The following is a 22,432-nucleotide window of genomic DNA, read 5'->3' as shown; positions in this document are numbered from 1 at the left end:
TATTTGTTTTGACGTCTCAAAATCTCTGGGCACAATCTCTAATAAATTTTCTCGATCTATCTCTCTCCATTCACTATTCTAAAAAATCTCCCTGAAAACCCAAACTGAACTGGATGATTTCCGAGTTAAGGAGACTGGAGTGGAGTTGAAATACAGTAGCTTTTAACACCCTAAATAACAGAAACTGTAGTGGGAAAGTTTTTATTTACAGAGGAGACAAGTGAGCCCTGAGAAAGAGAATTTCTCAGATAAAATGAGTGACATGAATAGCCAGAGGAGATGAGTGGAAATTAACAGAGTCAAAGACTGCCCAAAAAAAAAAACAAAGGGCTGAAATTGAGTAGGTACAGAGTAACAGACCCAGGATTTTACCTTTGTGGTGGCAAAACTGTATACTAAAAAAAATAAAAAAGATGGATGCAATTCTATTTTTACTCTATTCTAATCAGCAAAGATTAAGGATTTTGCAAACCTTTCAGTTATTTTTATTTTTTGAACTTACAGATATATAAACTCCTACGACTTGGACTACTTCATCGTCAAAAGCGATAGCTTATTACACGTTCTCTATAAGAATGATGATAATAGGAGTGTGGATGGTAAATAAGTGGAGTGCATAAATTAATAACCTTTCGGAAATTAACTGTAGGATACCAAAATTCCTTTTATAAAGTTTTCTTTTATTCATATGCACTTCCTTTTTCAACTAAATTCATTTGAAATTAGTTAGAAAATAACCCTTTCAGGTGTAAAAAGTAAAGGTGATTGATCTGTTGCATTAAAATTCTCTCACCCTGATTTCATTCTCTCTCAATTCAAAAATTTTGGGAGATTAATTAAAATTTACCAAAGCTATACTCTAACCCCAAATTTAATTTCTGAAATATAGTTTTTTTTTTTTTGCTTTGTCATCAGGCTTGGCTCAAGTTCTTGAAGAACAATTTAAAATTCGAACACCAAAAAAGAATTAAGAATAAGTTTATATATCAAACATAGCATTATAAATGCCTATAAAAAAAAGCATATCTTTATAAATTCACATGAATAAAACCAAACAAGGAATGCATTTCGATAAAATGGGAGTACTAAAATCATATCACATACTCTCTCTTTTCAGGTTAATATTTTTTTTTTGATAACTCAGGTGTTTGTGTTGCTTACGAGCGCACCTCGACTAATCTTGGGAGCTGAATCTCACCGCCCATTGGTGAGAAGCCAATTAAAGCCGGAGTAAAATTTCGTAACAAAATTGGCCCAAAAAGAGTTGACAGCACTTAAGAGGTCTTGAACCTGAATCCTAAGTAGAAAGCGAATTCCTAAGTCTCAAACCTTCACCACCAAACCAAACCCTTGCGATTGTTTTCATGTTTAAGTTGATGGACATTGTAAAAAAAAATCCAAGAAACCTTCTCTCAGTACGTATAAGAACCTCCAAGAATTCTTTAATCAGACATTGGATTCGATTGGTACACATCTATAGCCATAGGAAATCATACCTGACCTGTACTTTGAGTTTTTAATATATTTAAAGAATGTATGTAGATTGGTTGATTTTTCCAGTCAAAGACTGCCAAAAAAGGGCTGAAATTAAGCGGGTACAGAGTCTATACCAGAGCCAGGATTTTATCGTTGTGGTAGCGAACATGTATACTAAAAAATATAAAAAGATGAATGTGATTCTATTTTTCCTCTATTTGTATTTTATCAAAACGATAATAAGTGATATTATAGGTTCAAGAATTAATACATCAAAAGAAAACTCCATCCCTAAACAAAGGATCAATAAATCAAATAGGAGGGACTCAGTCCAAAAACTACACCCTACTCCAGCTAAACCCATCGCTCCAAACGGACGGAGCACTGCAGAAAACATCATAAAACACCCACACATGTGTGATAGAAGCTCCACAAATGGGAAAAAATCTCACACAGGGGACACTAAAGAAGAAAACTAGAAAGAAGAAGAAGAGAAAAACCGGTAATAGAACCAGAGCAAATTTCATCTACCTACCTAGATCTCTCACTCGGGGGGGGGGGGGAAAGATGCCTCCGGAGACCACGATTTGCAAGGCACTGGCTCCAAAAGCCATTGAACTATACCGAGGAAGAGGCGGAGGAGGGGTGGCAGATAGTGGTTTGGAGCGGAGGAGGATGGGGGTGAAGGGGGAACGAGAGAAAATCTCCGAGATCTAAGATTGGGAGATGGAAAAACCCCATGAGGGGGAGAAATCTCTCCTATCCTTTCACCCATAGGGGCATAAAACCCTGGGGGAAGGGGAAGGAGGGAGATGGGGGAGGCGACTTCTTTAGGGTTAGAGAGGGAGAGAGCAGAGAGCAGATAAAAATATTTTTCCTCTACTCTAATCAGCAAAGAATAGGGGTTTTGCAAACCTTTCAGTTATTTTTATTTTTCGAACTTACATATATATAAACTCCTACGACTGGGACTACTTCATCGTCGAAAGCGGTAGCTTATTACACGTTCTCTATAAGAATGATGATAATAGAAGTGTGGACGGTAAATAAGTGGAGTGCGCAAATTAATACCCTTTAGGAAATCACTCAAGATAACTGTAGGATACCAAAATTCCTTTTAAAGTTTTCTTTTATTCAAATGCACTTACTTTTTCAACTAAATTCATGTGAAATTAATTAGAAAATAACCCTTTCAGATGTAAAAAGAATAGGTGATTCCATTGCATTAAAATTCTGTGACCCTGATTTCTTTCTCTCTCAATTCGAAAAATTTGGGAGATTAAAAATTACCAAAAGCTCTACCCTGACCCCAAATCTAATTTCTGAAACATAGATTTTTTTTTGTTTTCCTTTTCATCAGGCTTGGCTCAAGTTCTTGAAGAACAATTTAAAATTCGGACACCGAAAATGAATTAAGAAAAAGTTAATATATCAAACATAGTTTTATAAATTCATGTGAATAAAATCAAACAAAGAATGCATTTCGATAAAATGGGAGTACTAAAATCATATATATTACTCTCTTTTCAGGATAAGGTTTATTTTTTTTCTTGGATAACTTAGGTGTCTGTGCTGATTACGCATACCTCGACTAATTTTGGAAGCCGAATCTTACTGCTCACTAGTGAGAAGCCCAATTAAAATCAAACCAAAATTCAAATTCTTAAATCTTAAACCTTCACCACCGAGCCAACCCCTCCGTTAGTTTTCAAGTTGGGGGACATTGTGAAAAAAATCCAAGAAACCTTCTCTCAGTACGTATATAAGAATAAGAAGCTCCAATAATTCTTTAATCCGATATTGGATTCGATTGGTACAAATCCGTAAGAAATCATACCTGACCTTTATGAGTTATTAAAATATATTTAAAGAATGTATGTTGGTTGGTTTTTTCAACATCAGGTACACTAGAAAATCTCAATAACTAAAGATCACTGTTGAGATTGGACTCTTTTATTACATGGTACACCACCTAGTCCTAAGGTAAGTCTATAAAAAAGAGGATTATTTTGTGGTTTCGGTATACCGTCATGTGGTGCTTTGACACTTGTTCTTACCACTACACACTGTGGATTCAAACAATTCATCATGGGCCACACTAAAATGTGTAGTAGAGAAGACTATTGGGGCACCACATAGCGATGTCCTAGAACCGTTGAATAATTATTCCAGAGTAAGGAAAACAAAATAAAAGTCACATTCACATCCCACCAGAATATATCAAGTCAAAATTCTTTGTTTTTTTTTTTCTTCCCAAAGATTGTATACATAGCCCATAGGTTAATTCACATAAAATTTCAGAGACTATTCCATAGAGCTTGAACCTTGGCCTTTCATATAGGAAGAACTAAGATATCCCAACTGAGCTAGAGCCCAACGGCCTATCAAGTCATAAGATTATAATCGGAAACAGATCAAGCCATATGCTAGTGACAGATTTCCATCCGAATACAGAGATATAGAGACACAACCAAACTCTAAAGCTAACGATATACACAGAAAAAGCAAAGAGACGAAATTGATGTCTAACGCCTAAGCAAGAGCCATCACTTATTCTACACCGTTATTAACAAGGATCGGCATAAGTGAAGTTATAGTACTAAGACAAAAGATGCCTTGGGATGGCGGAACTCCATATCAAAGACAATAGCAAAAATCGATGGAAATTAACAACCCACCAGATTAAATCCGAAAAGAAACCGATTGAATCTGAAGAAAAATAAAATAAAATAAAATAAAACATACACTCTCATCCGTCATTAAGTAGTCATTCTCTTGTCTAACTCCTTACCAATCAAAGCTCCGAAACCAACAACTCAAGAAGCCACGGGCAAGTGAAGCCCTGAGAAAGAGAAATTTCTCAGATTAAATGAATGACATGACTAGCCAAGTGGAGCCCTGAGAAAGAGAAATTTATCAGATAAAATGAATGACATGACTAGCCAAGTGGAGCCCTGAGAAAGAGAAATTTATCAGATAAAATGAATGACATGAATAGCCAATGAGTGACATAAATAGCCAGTGGAGATGAGTGGTAACAAAGTCAAAGACTACCAAAAAAATAGGGCTGAAAACAAGTACAGGGTAACCGCCAGGATTTTACATTTGTGGTAAAAATTACTAGTAAAATGATGGATGTGATTCTATTTTTCCTCTATTCTAATCAGCAAAGATTAAAAAGATTTTGCAAACCTTTCAAGTTATTTTCATTTTTCGAACTTACATATACATAAACTCCTAGGACTCGGACTTCATCGTTGAAAGCAGGTAACTTATTACACGGTCTCTGTAAGAATGACAATAGGAATGTGGATGATAAATAAGGGGAGTGCGCAAAACACTAATACCCTTTCCGAAGTCACTCAAGATAAATAAGGGGAGTGTGCAAATTAATACCCTTTCGGAAATCACTCAAGATTACTGCAGTATTACCAAAATTCCTTTTGAAGTTTTCTTTTATTCAAATGCACGCACTTCCTTTTTCAACTAAATTCATGTGAAATTAATTAGAAAATAACCCTTTCAGAAGTAAAAAAGAAAAGGTGATTCTATTGCATTAAAATTCTTTGACCCTGATTTCTTTCTCTCTCAATTCGAAAAATTTGGGAGATTAATAAATTATTACCAAAAGCTCTACCCTGACCCCAAATCTAATTTCTGAAACACCTGAGATTGGGCCCAAAAAGAGTTGACAGCACCTGAGAGGTCTCGGACCTGAATCCTCATTAGAGCATCAGCAGTGTAATAAGCAAATATGAATAATCAAAACATACCACATCAGCTTTTGATTATCCATTTAAAGGTTGTTAAAATTAGCAATGTTAAATCCCATATTGGTTATTTTTTGCCCATAATAAAAACCAATGGGCCCTCCAAACTTATTTCCTTCATTTCACGCATATTTTTTGAAAAAAACGATATTTGAAGGAAACAAAAACAGTTTATGTTAAAAACAGTTAAAAAAAATTAGTTTTCCGAAATAAAAAACAGTTTTTCAAAAAACACACTCTGTTCACTTAAAAACTGTAAATACAATTTTGAGAAATTTTGAAAGAATTATATTTACACAAATAGTTTTGAAATTTTAAAAACTATAAATACAGTTTTCTATAAGAAAGTTTTGAAATTTCAAAAATAGATTTTTGAAAAACACACTTTATTTACTTATAGTTTTTAAAATTTTTGAAAAAAATTGTTTTTTGTAAAAAAAAAAGTTTATGAAAAAAAACAGGAAAAAAAAATCTGAAAGTTACAGTTTTTTAAAATTATTTTTTGAAAACATTGTTGAAAGAGAGAGAGAATGGAAGAAAGAAAGTTTTTGTGTAATGTTGGTGTAGTTGATTGAGAGATAAAATTTGGTTATTGATAAAATATTGCTAACTTTGATTATTGAAGAACCAAAATTTGATGAGTTGTTAAGAGGTTGCTAGGTTTGGTTATTTCAATGTGAGCACCTTTTTGATTCAACATTGCTAATTTTAACAATTTTTTGTTTTGCTTATTCCACCGTGGATGCTCTTAGAATGCGAATTCCTAAGTTTCAAACCTTCATCACCGAGCCAACCCCTTGAAATTGTTTTCAAGTTTAAGTTGATGGACATTGTAAAAAAAATCCAAGACTCCTTCTCTCACTACGTATAAGAACCTCCAAGAATTCTGTAATCAGACATTGGACTTTTTCTTTTATCATTCAAAAGGGTGGGAGGGGGATCAGACATTGGATTCGATTGGTACATATCCATAGCCATAGCCATAGGAAATCATACCTGACCTTTACTTTGCCACATAGCCGTAGGAAATCATACCTGACCTTTACTTTGAGTTATTAACATATTTAAAGAAAGTATGTAGGTTGGTCGATTTTTTCAACATCAGGGTACACCAGAAAATCTCACTAACTAAATATCACTATTGGGATTGGACTTTTTTATTACATGGTACGTACACCAACCTAGTAGTCCTGAGGTAAGTCTATATAAAGAGGATTATTATGTGGTCTCGGTGTACCGCCATGTGGTGCTTTAACACCTTTAATTTCTTACCACACATTCTTGCGGAGTACAAACAATTCATCCTGAGCCACACAAAAATGTGTGGTAGAGAAGGGCGTTGGTAAAACTGCCGAATAATTATTCCAGAGAAAGAGGTATCACTCTCTAGATTTTGACTCTTGTGATCAGACGTACACCTGCTTAGTAAGTCTTCACATCCCACCTGCATATATCATGTCATAATTCTTTTCTTTTTTTCAACATCAGGTACACTAGAAAATCTCACTAACTAAAGATCACTATTGGACTATTCTATTACATGGTACACCAACCTAGCCCTAAGGTAAGTCTATAAAAAGAGGATTATTCCGTGGTCTCGGTGTACCGCCATGTGGTGCTCTAACACTCTTAATTTCTAGCCACACATATTCCTGTGGAGTGCATACAATTCGTCCTGAGCCACACAAAAATGTGTAAAAAAGAAGGGTGTTGAGCCACCTCGTAGCGGTGCCCTAAAACTGCAGAATAATTATTCCAAAGAAAGAGATATCACTCTCTATGATTTTGACTCTTGTGATCAGATGTACATCTCCTTTAGAAAAAGGAGAACAAAAATAAGTCTTCACATCCCACCGGCATATATGATGTCGTAATTCTTTTTCTTTTTTTTCAAGATTGCATTCATCAACAAGAGTTAGCGGGGTCATAGGCCGGGATATTATTGGGTTAGTCCATAGGGAGATTTAGAGGTTATCTGTAACCCTGAATTTCAAATGCCAACGACGGGGCTCAAACCTTAACCTCCCACATGCATGAGGAGGACCAGAATATACCAATTAAGCTAGAACCCATTGGCCTATCAAGTCATAATTCGACCAAGCACTTAAAAGAAGGAAAATAAAAGTTAGGATGTCAAATTATAATTATTGATATGCCCGGTTCCGGTCACCGGGAGGGGCGTTTGATGAGAATTCCGCGGTTTTGCCGGAGCAGATTGGAGATACGGGTGAAGATGGAATGTTGTTACCAACTAATCCGCGTGATAATATGATATCCCTTCCCATAATACCAAAGATAACGTCCAAATCCCTTAAACCCAACAGCTCTTGGTCTTGGGCAGGGCTGCAAACGATCCGAGCCGCTCGCGAGCGGCTCGGAGCTCGGCTCGACAACGGCTCAACTCGGCTCGGTTCGAGACACAAACGAACGAGCTCGAGCTCGAGTCCTGAGCTCGTTTTGTAAACGAGCCAAGCTCGAGCTAGTCGAAACTCGGCTCGAATTGGCTCGCGAGCTCAATTATATTATATATATTTATATTTAAATAAATATATATATATATATAATATTTTACATATTTATATTTATTTATATATATATATATATTTATATATATTTGTTTCATAAACGAGCCGAGCTCGAGCTCTGTAAATACTTCTCGAGCCGAGCTCGAACACTCTAAAACTCGGCTCGGCTCGTTTGCAGCCCTAGTCTTGGGGTGTCCTTGAAATATTTGGGTTGTGCAAAAAAAATCCGGTGAACCGTGAAACCGGTTCGGTTCGAATCGATCCGTATCTTTTGAATTTTGTTCGTGGATTAATGGTCCGGACACGAATTAAAAAAATTAAAAAACCGTGTCTCGCGGTTCAGTTCACGGATTTTGTCCTTATTTGAATTTTTTTCGCGTTTGTTCGTTTTGCGCCAAATTTTTTGACTTTTTGATTCATCTAGACGAGACAAATCGGAAAAGTTAAATTTTTTTTACTTTTACCCAAATATTTTGAACAAAGACCACTTTTAAGTTAAAAAAATCTACTTTTTTTTTTATACTTAAAAGTGGTCATTGTTCAAAATATTTAAGCAAAAGTAATTTTTTTTTAATTTTTCGAGACGAATCAAAAAGTAAAAAAAATTTGACGCAAAACTGCCGAACGAGAAAAAAATTCAAACAAGGACAAAACGAAAAAAGTGGAAAAAGAAGTTAGTGGAACACCACCTAATGGAAGATATTTTTGTTCGATGTTTATTTTTGCTTGCTTATGAAACCTAATCCGTGGATAAAATTGTAACCGATCTGCAAGTCACGGATTGAATTGGAACTGAACCATAGGGATTTTATTTTGTAAAAATCGTAACTAGCGGTTCGGTCCTCGGATTTCTACAAATCCGATCTGATCCAGACCGCAAACAGCCCTACTTGAAATTGTGGAATTTGGGCCTAGTTCAATTATTGGGCTTACCCCAACTGTACACCCTCTTCCACATGTTATTGACCCCTTCACTCACCATCCAGGAATTCTATCCTCCAAACCCAACCCAACCCAACACCTTCTAATTGTGTCAGCCCACCTGATCTTCCAACCCCAATGCTTTCAACCCACATCCCTAACCCAACCAATAACTGGCCTGTCTAATACACCCACCCACCCACCCCATGAGATAATCTCCACCCAGCCTCCTTTACCAATTGTCGAAACCCTTCTTGTCCTTCTGTCTACCCTAATCAGAGCTTGAATTCCTCTGCCTGCCCAGGTGGGTCTTTCAATCCTGGAGCAAGTTCCACTATCTCCATCTCTCAAAAGAAAGTCTCCGCTCAGGTTCCGAAGAAACGTGGAAGGCCAGTGGGTAGCAAGTCGAAGTCAGACAAGGGCCGGGGGTTGGGGGTACAAGATAATAGCCCCGGCCCATCAGAAGAGACTTTCCCCTCCGCGGGTTCAGGGCCTCGTGTTGGGGAGAAGAGGCGCTCTGATCCCGAGGACAATGAAGTGTGTTCGCCTGCAAAAAAGCCCCGTCAAACAAGTGGTGTTCTCGAAGGGGATTTGGACTGTGCTATAGAAGAGTCGAATTCTACAAATACGGTGGAGGAAGCCAGCCGAGAGTGGCCCCAGTGGCCAAATGAAGCTGTTATTGTGGAATTGCCTTGGACATGCCATCAACTCAAATCGATGGTTCAACTCCACTCTCCCGATTTTGTTTTTCTGTCCGAAACAAAACAAAAACCAAAAAAATTAGATTCTGTTCGTAGAAGTATTAGTATGAATAATGGCTTCTGGATCGACCCAATTGGCCTTTCGGGCGGTTTGGGTATTTTCTGGAACGACTCTGTTGCTTTTGAAGTCTTAAAATATGGTAGTTTTTTTTATAGAGAGATTTTAAATTGAAATGCTTAGACTCTTTGTACTCCTGGCATCTTATTAATCTCTGTTTAAGCCCAGTGGATGGAATTCGTTATCAGCAGTTGATTGATCTTTCTGAGCATGTAAAAGGGCTGAATTCTGATGTTGTAGTTTGGGGAGACTTCAATGACATACTAAAACCAGGTGAAAAAAGGTGGGGATTATCACGTGATAGAGGAAAGTTTTGTTCGTTTTCAATCTTTTCTTGATGGGTGTGGTCTGGAAGATATGGGTTTTAGAGGGTATCCCTTTACTTGGAAAACAATCATAAGGGGAGTGATTTTATAGAATCGAGACTGGATAGAGTATTGGTATCACACCTGTGAAGCTCACATTATGGTCAGGCTTTTGTTGAACATCTAGATTGTATAGGTTCAGACCACAAAGCTTTGCTTTTGCACACTAAGGTTGAAGTGAGGAAGCGGTTGATCCCTTTCGGTTTGATGCTCGGTGGTTCGAGATTGAAGAGGTAAAAAGGATAGTGCAATCTGAATGGGATCAAGGAATAACTGGGTCTAGGCTCTTTTGCTTCACTCAAAAGATTAAGAAGTGTTGTCTGGCTTTGAAATTGTGGCGAGTGAAGCAAAATCTCAATTCAAGAAGAAATATTGAGCAGACTAAGGAGGAAATTAAACAACTGGAAATTAAAGGTCGCGAATTCCACTTGACGAAGTTGGTGGCTCTTGAGGACCGGTCGGCATGTGAATGGAAAAAAGACGAGTTGTATTGGTGGCAAAAGTTGCACCAGAAGTGGTTACAAGCGGGGGATCGCAACACTAAGTATTTCCATGCAAGCACGGTTGCACGATGACGACGGAATCATATTTCAGGTGTAGAGAATGCTCGGGGAGAATGGATTTCGGATCATGAAGGAGTTGTAACAGAATTTCAAAGTTTTTTCACCAATCTGTATTCGGGCGAAAGCACTTCTCAAGCGCAACAAGTTTGCAGCTTACTACCCCATCGCTTAACAAGTTCAATGATTAATAGTCTGCTCAAGCCTTTTACTTCGCGAGAAATCAAGGCAGCCTTGTTTGAGATGCCACCAAATAAAGCTCCAGGATACGATGGGATGACTGCTGGGTTTTTTCAAAGATATTGGGATATAGTAGGGGTTGATGTTTGTCGAGCGGTTAGAAGTTGTTTTCATAGCAACAGGATGCTCAGAAGCTTAACCCGTACACAGATTGTTCTTAGGTTTCAGCGCCCACTAAGGTTACAGAATTCTGCCCTATCAGCTTATGCACTACCTCCTACAAGATCATTGCTAAAGTCCTTGCCAATCGTCTCAAATCATTTCTACCATCCATTATTTTGAAAAACCAAAGCGCATTTGTGGAGGGGCGTCAGATAACGGACAATATTCTAATTGCGCATGAAGTCACGCATTACATTTGACACAAACGGAGGGGCAAATAGGGAGTGGCTGCTTTTAAATTGGATATGACGAAAGCTTATGATAGGGTCGAATGGAGTTATTTTCAGCTCGTTTTGGAAAGATTGGGCTTTCATCCAAGATGGGTCGGTTGGTTATGGAGTGTGTAAAGACTGCCACTATTTCCATCGTGATAAACGGGGAGGCGGGGGAAACTTTTCAACCAAGCAGAGGTATAAGGCAAGGGTGTCCCCTTCCGCCTTATCTTTTTCTTCTATGCAGTGAAGGTCTCACGGCCCTATTCAATGATTATGCAAGTAAGAACATTCTGCGTGGCTTTCGTATTAATAAGCATTGTCCGTTGATTTCTCATTTGTTGTTTGCGGATGATTCCATTGTATACAGCCAAGCTACTGATAGGGATTGTGGGGCTTTGTTTAGCATTCTTGAATCTTATGAGGCTGCCTCAGGTCAGAAGGTGAATAAAGGGAAATCATCGGTACTTTTCAGCCCCAACACTCCAACAGAAGCCAGGTCTTGTTTATCCATGAAAGTGGGTATTTCTTTGGAAGCAAGGGCCGCGAAGTATTTAGGCCTGCCAATTTTCCTTGGGCATTCAAAACGAGAGTTGTTCTCCTATATTAAAGATGGAATGATGAAACAATTGAGTAGCTGGGACGATTTTTCTTTCAATAATGCTGGATGAGAGGTATTAATTAATTCTGTTTTGCTGGCGAAGCCAAATTATGCAATGTCCTGTTTTCATCTTCCGAAATCTCTTGTGCAGCAAATGTCAGCTGAAATTGCAAAGCTTTGGTATTTTTAAAGGCCGCTACTTCCCCAACACGTTGTTCTGGTATGTACCGGTTAATAATCAATCTTCTTGGGCTTGGAAAAGTATAGTTTGGGAAAGAGAGTTAATTGACAAATGATGGCATTGGCAAGTTCGCTTGGGAGGATCCTTGGTTGCCAAAGGATCTATCTTTTAAGGTTAACAGCAATACGGCGAGGAGAGATGGCTTAGAGAAGGTGTCTGACCTTATTGATCCCTCGACATAGGCATGGAAGCACGATTTGATCATAAATACTTTCAACCAAGAGGATGCTGAATCCATTCTCTCGATTCCGATTAGCTCCACCCAAAGGCGTGATCAAAAAATTTGGCACCTCTCTTCAATTGGATCTTTCACAGTCAAGTCAGCTTATCATTTGGAAAAAGAAGGTATGGGAAGTCACGTGAATGTTCAAGCAGCTCAAACAAGCTTGTCCAGTGTTTTATCGTCGGTGCAGAAGAAATTGTGGGGTCTGAAAATTCATCCAAAAATCAAAGTGTTTGTATGGGAGTGCTTCAATGACGAGGTAGCAACGAATTCGGCTTTAGTATCGAGGAAGATAAGAACTGATTTTTCTTCTCCTAGCTTGTTAGGTTTGCTCTGATTGTACTGAGGTTTTGACCTCTAATTGGTTTTGTTTTGATTGGTTTGCTTTGTAAAAGTTTCAACTTACCAAAAAAAAAGAAGAAGATAAGAACTGACCCTATATGTACTGTTTACGGCAAGGGGGAGGAATCCATTATCCATCTTCTTTTTAGATGTGAGCCTGCCATTAAAGTTTGGATCCTTTCACCTTTCCGTTTAAGGCCGGAGGAGCTCATGGAATTTCAGAATTTAACTGATTGGTGGGGCTGCATCTTGGACCGCGTTACCCATGGTCATCTTCCCCCCTCTTCTGTTGGCTTGGGCCAGGTATATTTGGGGTGGATTTGGAGAACGCAGAACGACTTTGTGTTTACTAGGATCAAATGGATGACGGAGGCGGTAAACGGAAAAGCGCTTGGAGATTATCATGAGTTTTTGGAGGCCAATACGAAACCACCTTCCTCTTCTTTGCGATCTGTTCGAGCTGAACGGAGTACATGGAGGACGGCTTGACTTTAACGTGGTGAAAATAAATTTTGATGCAACAGTGTCCAAAGCATTAAATGTAAGTGGTACGGGTGCTATAGCTCGAGAAGTAGATGGCAAGGTAATTGGAATTTCTCTCAATATTCTTAAGGGGATTACTACCCCTGCTGAAGCTCTTGCTATTAGAGATGGTTTGAACTTGGGTATTACGATGAGGCTGCCAAAGGTTATTATGGGATTCGAAGACGGTTGTTCGAAGCTGCCTTGTGACTATAGAACCGCCATCTGACATTGGTATATTGGTGTAAGACAGCATAATTCTTAGAGATTCATTTATGGTTTGTGTGTTTAAGTATGTCAAACGTGATTGTAATCGAGCCGCACATTATTGTGCTAATATGACTCTTTCCAGTGGTTCTTCCGGCTTGTGGACAACCTCTTTACCCCCATGGGGTTTTTCATTCTCTGATGTTTAGGCTTCTGCCTTCAGATGAATAACACTATTCCCTTTTTGACAAAAAAAAAGAAATAATAATTATGGTTGCCCTTTCTTTTTTCCCTTTTTTTTCATTTTAATCACAATTCGTTCAGACGTTCGATACTAATAATAATTCGACCAAGCACTTACCAATAGATTATTAGTGCTATTTAATTGTTGAAACTTACGAACAAAGATGTAGATCATTAACATTGAAGCGGAGATGGTGCCATTTTGCATTGAAGGAGACTAGCTTGGAGGAGGAATTATTCAAATATGGTATGCTGAAAACCCTTCATTTTTCTTTCGTCGACACTTTTTTGGCTAGTTTTCATGTACCGTTCCGACCCTCAGAATTATTAGAAGAGAGCATTTAAGTTCCTTGGCATTGGGCCTACCCATTGAGCTACTGGCTGACGCATTGAAGCACACAATAGAAGGATATTGAAACCCATCAGATACCAACCTTGGTTCTATTTGAAATTCTTGATTTCGTGGATTAATCTGCAAAAGAAAAACATAAGCAAAGTGAAAAGAACAAAAACAATTCAGCTTTACAAAATCATTTTTTTTTTCTAAACTGCACTTCACAAATGCATGAGAATTATTATTTTTGTACAAATACATGTTTTCATAAATCATTAACAATTTAACAAATCTTCAATTGTTGATAAAAAGGCAAACAAAAGGAAGCTACTTACATGATCTAGTTTTTTGACCAATTAAAAACTTTCTAAAAGATGTTTGTTTATAGTAAGTATATTTCCCTTCTTCTTTCTCTCAAGAGAGTCGCCACAAATCTAAGATCCTAAAGATTGTGTTTTAACTTCGGTCTCGTTAAGTTGCAGGGAAAAAGAAAGGAAAATATGGAAATGCCTAATTTCCCTACATTTTATGCTACCCAAATCTTTAACTTTTCCATCATGGCTTCTAATCCAAACTTATCTAGCAAAAAACGTAAGAGTTTTGCACAAATCTTGTTTCTACACTAATTTTTACACAACTAAGCATAAATACTTTTCAGTTTTCTCTTCATTTTTCAAATATGAAACGAACGCACAAAGGAAAAACTTTCTGAGGAAAAATTCAAATTCACTGCACTGTGAATCTTGATCATTCATTTACTTTCATGGATAGTTTCATGATTGGATGTCATAGATCATATTATTTTTTGAAATTCTTTTCTTTTCATTTACGCTACTTTACAATAATTATCTTGGAGTACTTTTCCTGCACCAATTTCTTTGACTAAACGAAGCCCGGAGGCTTTTACAGAAGTGGACCTCAAGACCCACGTAAAGGAACATGGGCTTTTCTCAGTAGGCCCAGAGTTCAGTGGACCAGGCCCTACCACTTCCCTTATGGGCCGGCCCTTGCCTTCTTTTCTTGTCCCCAAAGTCACGGCAGTATCGAAGTTTTCAATTTCTCTCTCACAGAAGCACTGAAGAGTAGGAGAAACCAGGGGCGGAGCTATGTTAAGGACCGGAGGGCCTCGGTCCTCTCGGCCTCAGCTTTCTGAGCGTTCGAGTTTTAAAATTTTTATTTTGTATATATCGGATTTTGAATATTATTGATATATATTCGTATTAGGGGTGATAACTTGAACCCATACCCATTAACAAACTCATATCCATCAACTAAAAAATAGACTCAATCCAACCCATTTATTAGTTGGGTAAAAATGGATCCAAGCCCAATTAACCCATTATTAATTGGGTCTTAATTGGACATTAATCGGATCAACTTAAATGACCCATTGGGTCATGCAAGTAACCCACCAGAAAAATAAAGCTGAACGGTAGAATGGAGTCGTCCCCGACAGAATCCATGGCTTTCAGGTACGCCATTGTCCAGGAATGAAAAGATTCTCCAATGGGAAGGAGCGCTCTCTCTCTCTATAGTGTTTATTTAATTTTTTTTGTGTTAAATCACTCGCATCCAAATATATTTTGGACGATATTAAAAATCAATTGTGACTGGTAATAATTATTTTTGATCAGTCAAAATTGAAAACATATCTCATCCATTGATTGCGCGAATGAACTGGTGAAATAGCGCGTATTCACGGCTCTGCTGTGAATTAAGTTTCTCTCGTGGTATTTAGTCCCGCATAGGATTTGAATTAAAAAGTTAAGTGACTTATTTTTTTGTCCTTATTCAAAATTTTTTTGCATTTTTTTTGTTTTGCGTCAAACTTTTGTGACTTATTGATTCGTTTCAACGAGAGGAATCGAAAAAGTAAAAAAATTTGATCGATACTTATATTTTTTTGAATAAAGACAAAAATAAGTCAATAAGACAAAAAAAAAATACTTATTCTTGTCTTTTTGAAAAAATTTATGAGTTTCGATCATAACTTTTTTACTTTTTTGATTTTTCTCAACGAGTAAGTCACAAAAGTTGGCTTGTTCGTGGCTTGTTTTATTGTCCTTATTCAATTTTTTTTGCATTTGTTTGTTTTTCATTAATTTTTATGGATTATTGCTTCGACACGCCAGGAGGAATCTAAAAAGTAAAAAATTATGATCGAAACCTAAATTTTTTGAATGAAGATAAAAATAAGCCATTTTTTTTGTCTTTATTCAAAAAAATATGAATTTCGATCGTAATTTTTTACTTTCTAGATTCTTCTCGTCATAACAAAGCAATAATCCTTAAAAATTTGACAAAAAACTAACAAATGTGAAAAATATTTGAAAGATAAAAAATTAAAAAAAAAGCCACTTGGATACATTGCGATTTGGTAATTAAGAGCGACCAATATGGTAATTAAGTGTACATGGATAATTTGGTCATTTTTGTAGTAGAGGGATAGTAGGTAATTTTAGTGTACATGGTATTTTAGTCCTTTAAATTTACAAGGGTAATATGGTCATTTTAGTGTACATATGTATTTTAGTCATTCTAGTATATAGTATGTAATTTGGTTAATGGGTGGGTCGGATTTGCTTTTAAATAGATGGGTTGGATTGGGTATGGGTAATTAGACTCATAATTAATGGGTCTAAATGGGTCAATGACCCATTAAAGACCCAATCCACTTGAAACTTACCCATTTTGACCCAAACCCGCCCATTTGACACCCCTGATTCATATATAGCTATTTATAATCTTCATGATTTTGGTTCGATTTGATAAAAAAATTAGTTATTTTACATTCTTATCTATCAATTTCTTTTTTAAATAAAAAATTATCATGTGACATTTGAAATAGCCTAAATAATCATTTCAATATAAATGTAAAAGCAAAATCTTATGATATAGTAAGTATACGTTCGGCATTCTGATAAAAAATATATGTCTTTTAAGCGGGCCCTCCTGGGTCAAAATCATGGCTCCGCCACCGACAGAAACAACAAGAGAGAGCAATGAAAGCTTCAAACACAGAGAAATCAATAGCACACGAAATCGGAGGGCTCCAAAACAACACCCTCTGCTTCGGGCTCCACAGCATCAAGGGCGAGATCACTGGATCCTACCCCCTTCAATCTGCCTATCAATCTGTACTCCCTCCCTCCCTCCCTCTCTAAATATACACACACACACATATATATATATATATACACATATACATATACACGTATGTGTGTGTTTTTGTGGTGTAAAGATGAGTTTTTTTTTTTTTTTTTTGTTTACGTGTGCTTTTGTGTGGACGAAGGAGATGCACGAGCAAAGGAAGAGGGCGGCCCTACTGAACTCGTACGGCTAGGATTTTCCGCTGAAGATGGCCCGATGGCCAAATGCTTTCTAGGTACGAACCCGACTCCGGGATTGGGCCGAACCCGTTCTGGACTAATTCTGTCAAAGCGGATTGAGATCAGACCACCAAGACAGGCGAGATGGGCCAAATGATAGTGGGACGTTAGAATTGGTTACGCCGGGCCAAATGATAGTGGGACGTTAGAATTGGTTACGCCCTTGGGCTAACCCAAAAAAAATTTGGTGGGCAAAATAGTGCGTATAACAATGCCCCGGATATTGCTACCAAAATCATACTATTGACCTCGCATATTGTGAATGTCCAAATTGTAACAAGTGAGGACATCAGATATATATTTCTTAAGAGTTAAATGCAATGGTGCCTTTAACATGCACAATATTAAAAAACGCTTCCGGAAAAACCCTTAGACATCAACAAATCTCAAAACAAATCTTAAAAAATGTTCTGTTGTTCCATTATAATTTAAACCAAAAAGAGTAGGATTGAAAGAACCATCATTTTAAACCAATTTCAGTACATCAGTCAGTGCTTTGCATCAACTAAATTAGTAAAAATTTAAGCACACCAACTAATGCTCTGCATTTAACAACATAAGAGCAAATCTAAATATACTAGTCGGTACTCTATATTTAATAACAGAAGTACAAACTTAAGCATACCAAACAGTGCTCTGTATAATAAGAAAACACTTATGGATCTAAAGCCTCTTGATTCGAGGTACTGCCAACTGAAATCATTTTGATGATGGGTTGGGCTAGGGGTGAATTTTGGATGGTGGGTTGGGTTGAATGAGATGATGGATTGGACTAAAATTATTTGGACAAGAATTTTACATATAATTTTTTTCTTTTTTGGATTTTTGTGGTTGACATGGGTTACAGCCCAAGGCTAGTTCCGCCCTTGGCCTCTTCTAAGGCGGGTCGGTCTAGACCGACGTCGTATACCCGACCCGTGGGTAGATCCGAGGATCTGTTGGAAGATATTTAAGGAGGGCACGTGAATGCCACGCGCCCATCGTGCGTCACTGTGACATCACTAACCGAGTCGGTTATGCATGATGTCAGGCACGTGACTTGCACATGCACTTATAGAGCAAGGGTAAACCGTCTTTAAAAACAAAGGGATAAAACCTAGAGAAGGTACACCCTTCCTAATAGTTCTAAAGTACTAAGTACTTCTTCTCTTCTCTCCACAAGCTATAACTTAATCATCGGAGTGTTGCTGGGCTAGCTAGTTAATTACAGCCCGACAATGCGAACAAATTGTTTCTCTTGCATAGTGACGCGGAGAAGGAGAGAACGGTCAAATCAACCAGGAGACCCAACTCAAACCACCATCCCACATCATTTTTTAATTCATAAGTTTTGTATAAAAATCATACTAACATTTACATGAGATTCCTAACACCAATTTTGAATTGAAAGCATTTATATCGTAAGCGTCGTCTGACTCGTCTTGATATTATGATTTTACACAAATTTATGAATTCAAAGTGATTGAATAAGGTTACGAAATCGCATAAGAGAGCTTATTGTACTATTTTCCACCTATTTTCTCCTTTGTCGACATGTTTTTTCCATTATATATTTTCAAGCAATGACCAAGGGTTGCTTTCAAACACTTTATCCGGACCTCCCATGTGGAGTGTGGTAGCTTTCAATCCAGTCATATTTCCACTCTTACCCCTCTCTCTCTCTCTCTCTCTCTCTCTCCCCAATGTATGACCTAATCTCCCCCCTCCCCCAAATGAAGAAAAACCACACAACTTTTGATCTGATTGATACCGTGAGCATACTTCCACCGATGAATCCAGCCACAATCTCTCTGTCTCTCTCTCATCCATCTTCCCACATCTAGACAAGAGGGAGTGGGTCTCACTTGCATTTGCTAATGGGTGGGAGACAAGATTATGTTTGCCGTCCTTGTTCATTAATTATTACTGTATAATGTATATATCCATGGATATGTACCATTGTTGCTTTCCAAAGCTAGGGTTTGTCAAGAGCAAGCTTCACTTGCTAATTTTTGCAAATGTTCTCTTCAACCACCAATGCGTATCTTCTTCCACGCCTCTCTCCGTCCTACCACCACCTCTCCCCTCCTCCTCCCTTTCTCGGCGGCGATGCCACCGATTTCTTCCTCCAGTGCCACTCGGATCTGCTCATGGCCGACACCCTTTTCGGCATGGTGGTTTCGAACAGGTCTCCGGTGATAAACCAAGAAGCTGGTGAACCCGACGGAGAAAGTTTTGGTCCAAAGAGCGCGTTGCTGAAGACGAAGAAGGCCGCGAAGAAGCACAAACACAGCAAGATTTTCACGGCTCAAGGGCTGAGGGATCGGAGAGTGAGGCTCTCGATCGAGACGGCTCGCAAGTTCTTTGATCTCCAGGACATGCTAGGGTTCGAGAAAGCAAGCAAAACCATTGATTGGTTGCTAAAAAACTCAAAGGCAGAAATCAAGGACCTGCTGAGCAAGGAGAACGACGGCTCGAGTGGTAATGTAAAGAGGAGTACTCTGACTTCTACTGCCTCTGGATGTGAAGTGGTATCAGCAGGAGCCTATCAAGGTACTAAGATGAAGGAACTGGAGATCAGTAGTGTTGGCAAGGGTAAAGAGGTCAAGTTACAGAAAGATAGGGCTGCTGAATTTGATGAGCGATATCTTGCTTCAAGAGAGTCTAGGGCAAGGGCAAGAGAGAGAGCCAGGGAAAGAACAAGAGAGAAGATCTTGAGGTCCAAGTTGAAGGGATCTCCAATTTCCGGTGCTGAGCAAAAGATTTCAGAAGATGTGAGTTTGTTAAGTGAGCTCAATAACCCTACAAGGAATTTTTTATTTTTTTTTAAAAAACCCTAGAAAATAATTGGTACCATTTTAGAGTAATTTTATTTAAAATAAAACCCCAGGTTTTAAATTTTCTGAATGACTTTAGCTATTCTTAATTTGCAGAATTTCAAGTTTGTACCAAGCTTTGGAAGGCCTGCAACATCTACAGCCAATGGTTACATAGTTTAAGGTATAGGTACATAGGTTTTTTTAACCACTGTTATATTATTATTGAGGTAGTTTGGAATCAAATAATAAAATGGCAGTCTTTGATATAAATTATATTTCTTTATATAGAAAATGTGGTTACTGTCTATTTTTTGTATTTATATTAGTGATGTGGATCAAGTATTTAATTTTTTTTTCGGGTATTAAAAGGCCGAAATATAAATAGATTACCTCTTGAGTCTTTATATTTATTTATTTGAAACCGAAAATTTTCAGCCAATGAGTCTGATTTATGGAGGGCTAAGAGGTTCAACTCCAAAGTTATGGAGGGCTAAGAGGTTCAACGGATGCTACCACTTTTCTCTTTCTACTCCTAGTCTTGGTAGGGCTAAGAGATGCTGCTACTGCTGCTTTATATCAGAATCCATGGTAGAAATGGTTGCTAATTTTCCTCTTTTCAGCTCCAAATTAAGGTATGGAGGGCTAAGAGGTTCAACTGATGTTATTATCCCTCTCTTTCAACTCCTAATCTTAGGAGGGCTAAGAGATGCTGCTGCTGCTGTTTTCTATTACAATTTCATGGTTGTTATGTGTTGCTACTGTCGTGTCGTTATCATCCATGGAAATAGTGAAATCTGCTGATTCGGCATTTGGAAGCTAGTCTTATTATTCTCTGTTATTGGTGATCAAGTCTCTGAATCTTTAATTGTGGATGCTGGCTTTACATTCTCTTCTATCTCCAAAGATTTTAGGTGGGATAAGAGTCAGTCTCATCTGAATCTCAAGAGGGTAGAGAGATGATTCTGACGTTCTACTACTGCTTCTTGAATTTGAGAGTGAAGGAAGGATCGATGCCTGATGTTTCTCTTCTTCTAGGTCTGGATTTGTTTGAAACTCTGTTGAGGCTTCTACTGGTTATATCCATCTAATTAATATCTCTTATTGGATGTAATCTTTCTTTTCTTTTTTCTGACCCTATCTGTGATTCAAGCATATCTTTGTATCTAGAGTCCCTTTGTCGAATTAATAAAATTTCTCTTCACCGATAAAAAAGAAAAAAAAGAGAGTCTGATTTATACTTTTCAGTTGGTCCATAGTAGTTTAATTTCTTGCCAAAAAAATGAATATGTTGGGGAAGAAAAATGGGTGTGTCTAGATTCTTCTCTCTCTCAACCCTACCTATCTTCTCTCTTCTTCTTCTCCTCCCTTCACCTAGGGGAAATTTTTATTTACGGAGGTGTCCACTATTGAAGAGTCCAATTAAAACTGGAGCAAAATTCTGTATAAAATTGACAAACTTCTAAATATCGGAACCTTCGCCACCGAGCCAACCCGTCCCCATCGCAATTGTTTTCAAGTTAAAAGTTGGACATTGTACAAAAATCCAAGAAACCTTTTCTCAGTACGTATAAGAACCTCCAATAATTCTTTAATCGATCAGATATTGGATTCGATTGGTACATATCCATAGCCATAGGAAATCATAGTACCTGACCTTTACTTTTAAGGACTTTTAAATATTTAAAGAATGTATGTAGGTTGGTTGATTTTTTCAACATCAGGGTACACTAGAAAATCTCACTAAACTAAAGATCACTATTGGACTATTCTATTACGTACGTGGTACGCCAACCTAGCCCTAAGGTAGGTCTATAACAAGAGGATTATTCTGTGGTCTCGGTGTACTGTTATGTATTGCCTTAACGCTTTTTTTATCACACATTTCTATGGAGTACAAGTAATTTGTCCTGAGCCACATAAAAATGTGTGGTAGAAAAGAGTGTTGGGGCACCACGTGATAGTGTCCCAGATCCTCCGAATACATCTGCTTAGAAAACAAAAAATGAAAATAAGTCATATTCGCATCCCACTATCATATATCAAGTCATAATTCTTTTTTCTATTTTTTCAAGATTATATACATCAGCAAGGGTACTTAGCGGGGTGTTAGTCCATAAGATGCTTTAGAGACTGTTCATAGACCTAAATTCCAAACGATCACGATGGGGCTTGAATCCTGGCATTCCCACATGAGGAGGACCAGCAGATGTCAACCAGGCTAGAGCCCATTAGCCTATCAAGTCATATTTCAACCAAGCACTTAAAAGAAGTAAAACAAAAGTTAGGATTATTGAAAGGGCAAAATCCACTTTAACCCCCTGTGGTTTGTGCCACCCTTATGGTTCAAAATTGTGCATATAATCCCATGTGGTTTTGAAAATGTGCGGTTAGACCCTTTACCGGCATGTTTTCCATCCATATTAACGAACAAAATATTGAAAGACCGATATGTCCTTATCCTCACCCTGGATTCTTCTTTTTC

At 37.8% G+C, this 22,432-nt stretch overlaps 3 protein-coding genes across 12 annotated transcripts in view; all 3 read left to right on the top strand.

The window, feature by feature from the left end:
- The window catches only part of LOC131304610 (transcription factor CYCLOIDEA-like), a 76,968-nt gene that overhangs the window by 3,961 nt on the left and 50,575 nt on the right, over nt 1-22,432 (top strand). The window lies entirely within an intron of this gene.
- On the top strand, nt 7,399-12,554 carry LOC131302829 (uncharacterized). The gene is made up of 3 exons (XM_058329623.1): nt 7,399-7,486; nt 8,904-9,593; nt 9,680-12,554. Exons 1-3 carry the CDS (start codon nt 7,399-7,401, stop codon nt 9,847-9,849), a joined length of 948 nt encoding a protein of 315 aa, XP_058185606.1. The 3' UTR covers nt 9,850-12,554.
- Nucleotides 18,915-22,432, top strand: part of LOC131304607 (transcription factor CYCLOIDEA-like) — a 67,390-nt gene continuing 63,872 nt past the window's right edge. For 2 of the 10 annotated variants that reach the window (XM_058331903.1, XM_058331909.1), the window contains exons 1-2: nt 19,003-19,905; nt 20,065-20,137. In XM_058331903.1, the coding sequence (XP_058187886.1) occupies nt 19,150-19,905; nt 20,065-20,130 (822 nt within the window). In that variant the 5' untranslated portion in view covers nt 19,003-19,149 and the 3' untranslated portion in view covers nt 20,131-20,137. Of the gene's footprint in view, nt 19,906-20,064; nt 20,146-20,385; nt 21,189-22,432 lie in introns of those variants that run through there. The other 8 variants (XM_058331907.1, XM_058331910.1, XM_058331904.1 and 5 more) reach the window with 7 other exon arrangements.

The sequence above is a fragment of the Rhododendron vialii genome, chromosome 10a (genome assembly GCF_030253575.1).
Source record: "Rhododendron vialii isolate Sample 1 chromosome 10a, ASM3025357v1".
Lineage (NCBI taxonomy): Eukaryota > Viridiplantae > Streptophyta > Magnoliopsida > Ericales > Ericaceae > Rhododendron > Rhododendron vialii.
This window is presented reverse-complemented; position numbering and strand designations above follow the sequence as displayed.

What these genes read in the sequence shown, in the direction of transcription:
- LOC131302829 (XM_058329623.1), top strand. Translation starts at nt 7,399, where the DNA reads ATGCCCGGTTCCGGTCACCGGGAGGGGCGTTTGATGAGAATTCCGCGG. An exon ending in GATACGGGTGAAGATGGAAT is followed by an intron (nt 7,487 to 8,903) that starts GTTGTTACCAAC and finishes CCACCCCATGAG; the next exon opens with ATAATCTCCACCCAGCCTCC. An exon ending in TTTTGAAGTCTTAAAATATG is followed by an intron (nt 9,594 to 9,679) that starts GTAGTTTTTTTT and finishes GTTTAAGCCCAG; the next exon opens with TGGATGGAATTCGTTATCAG.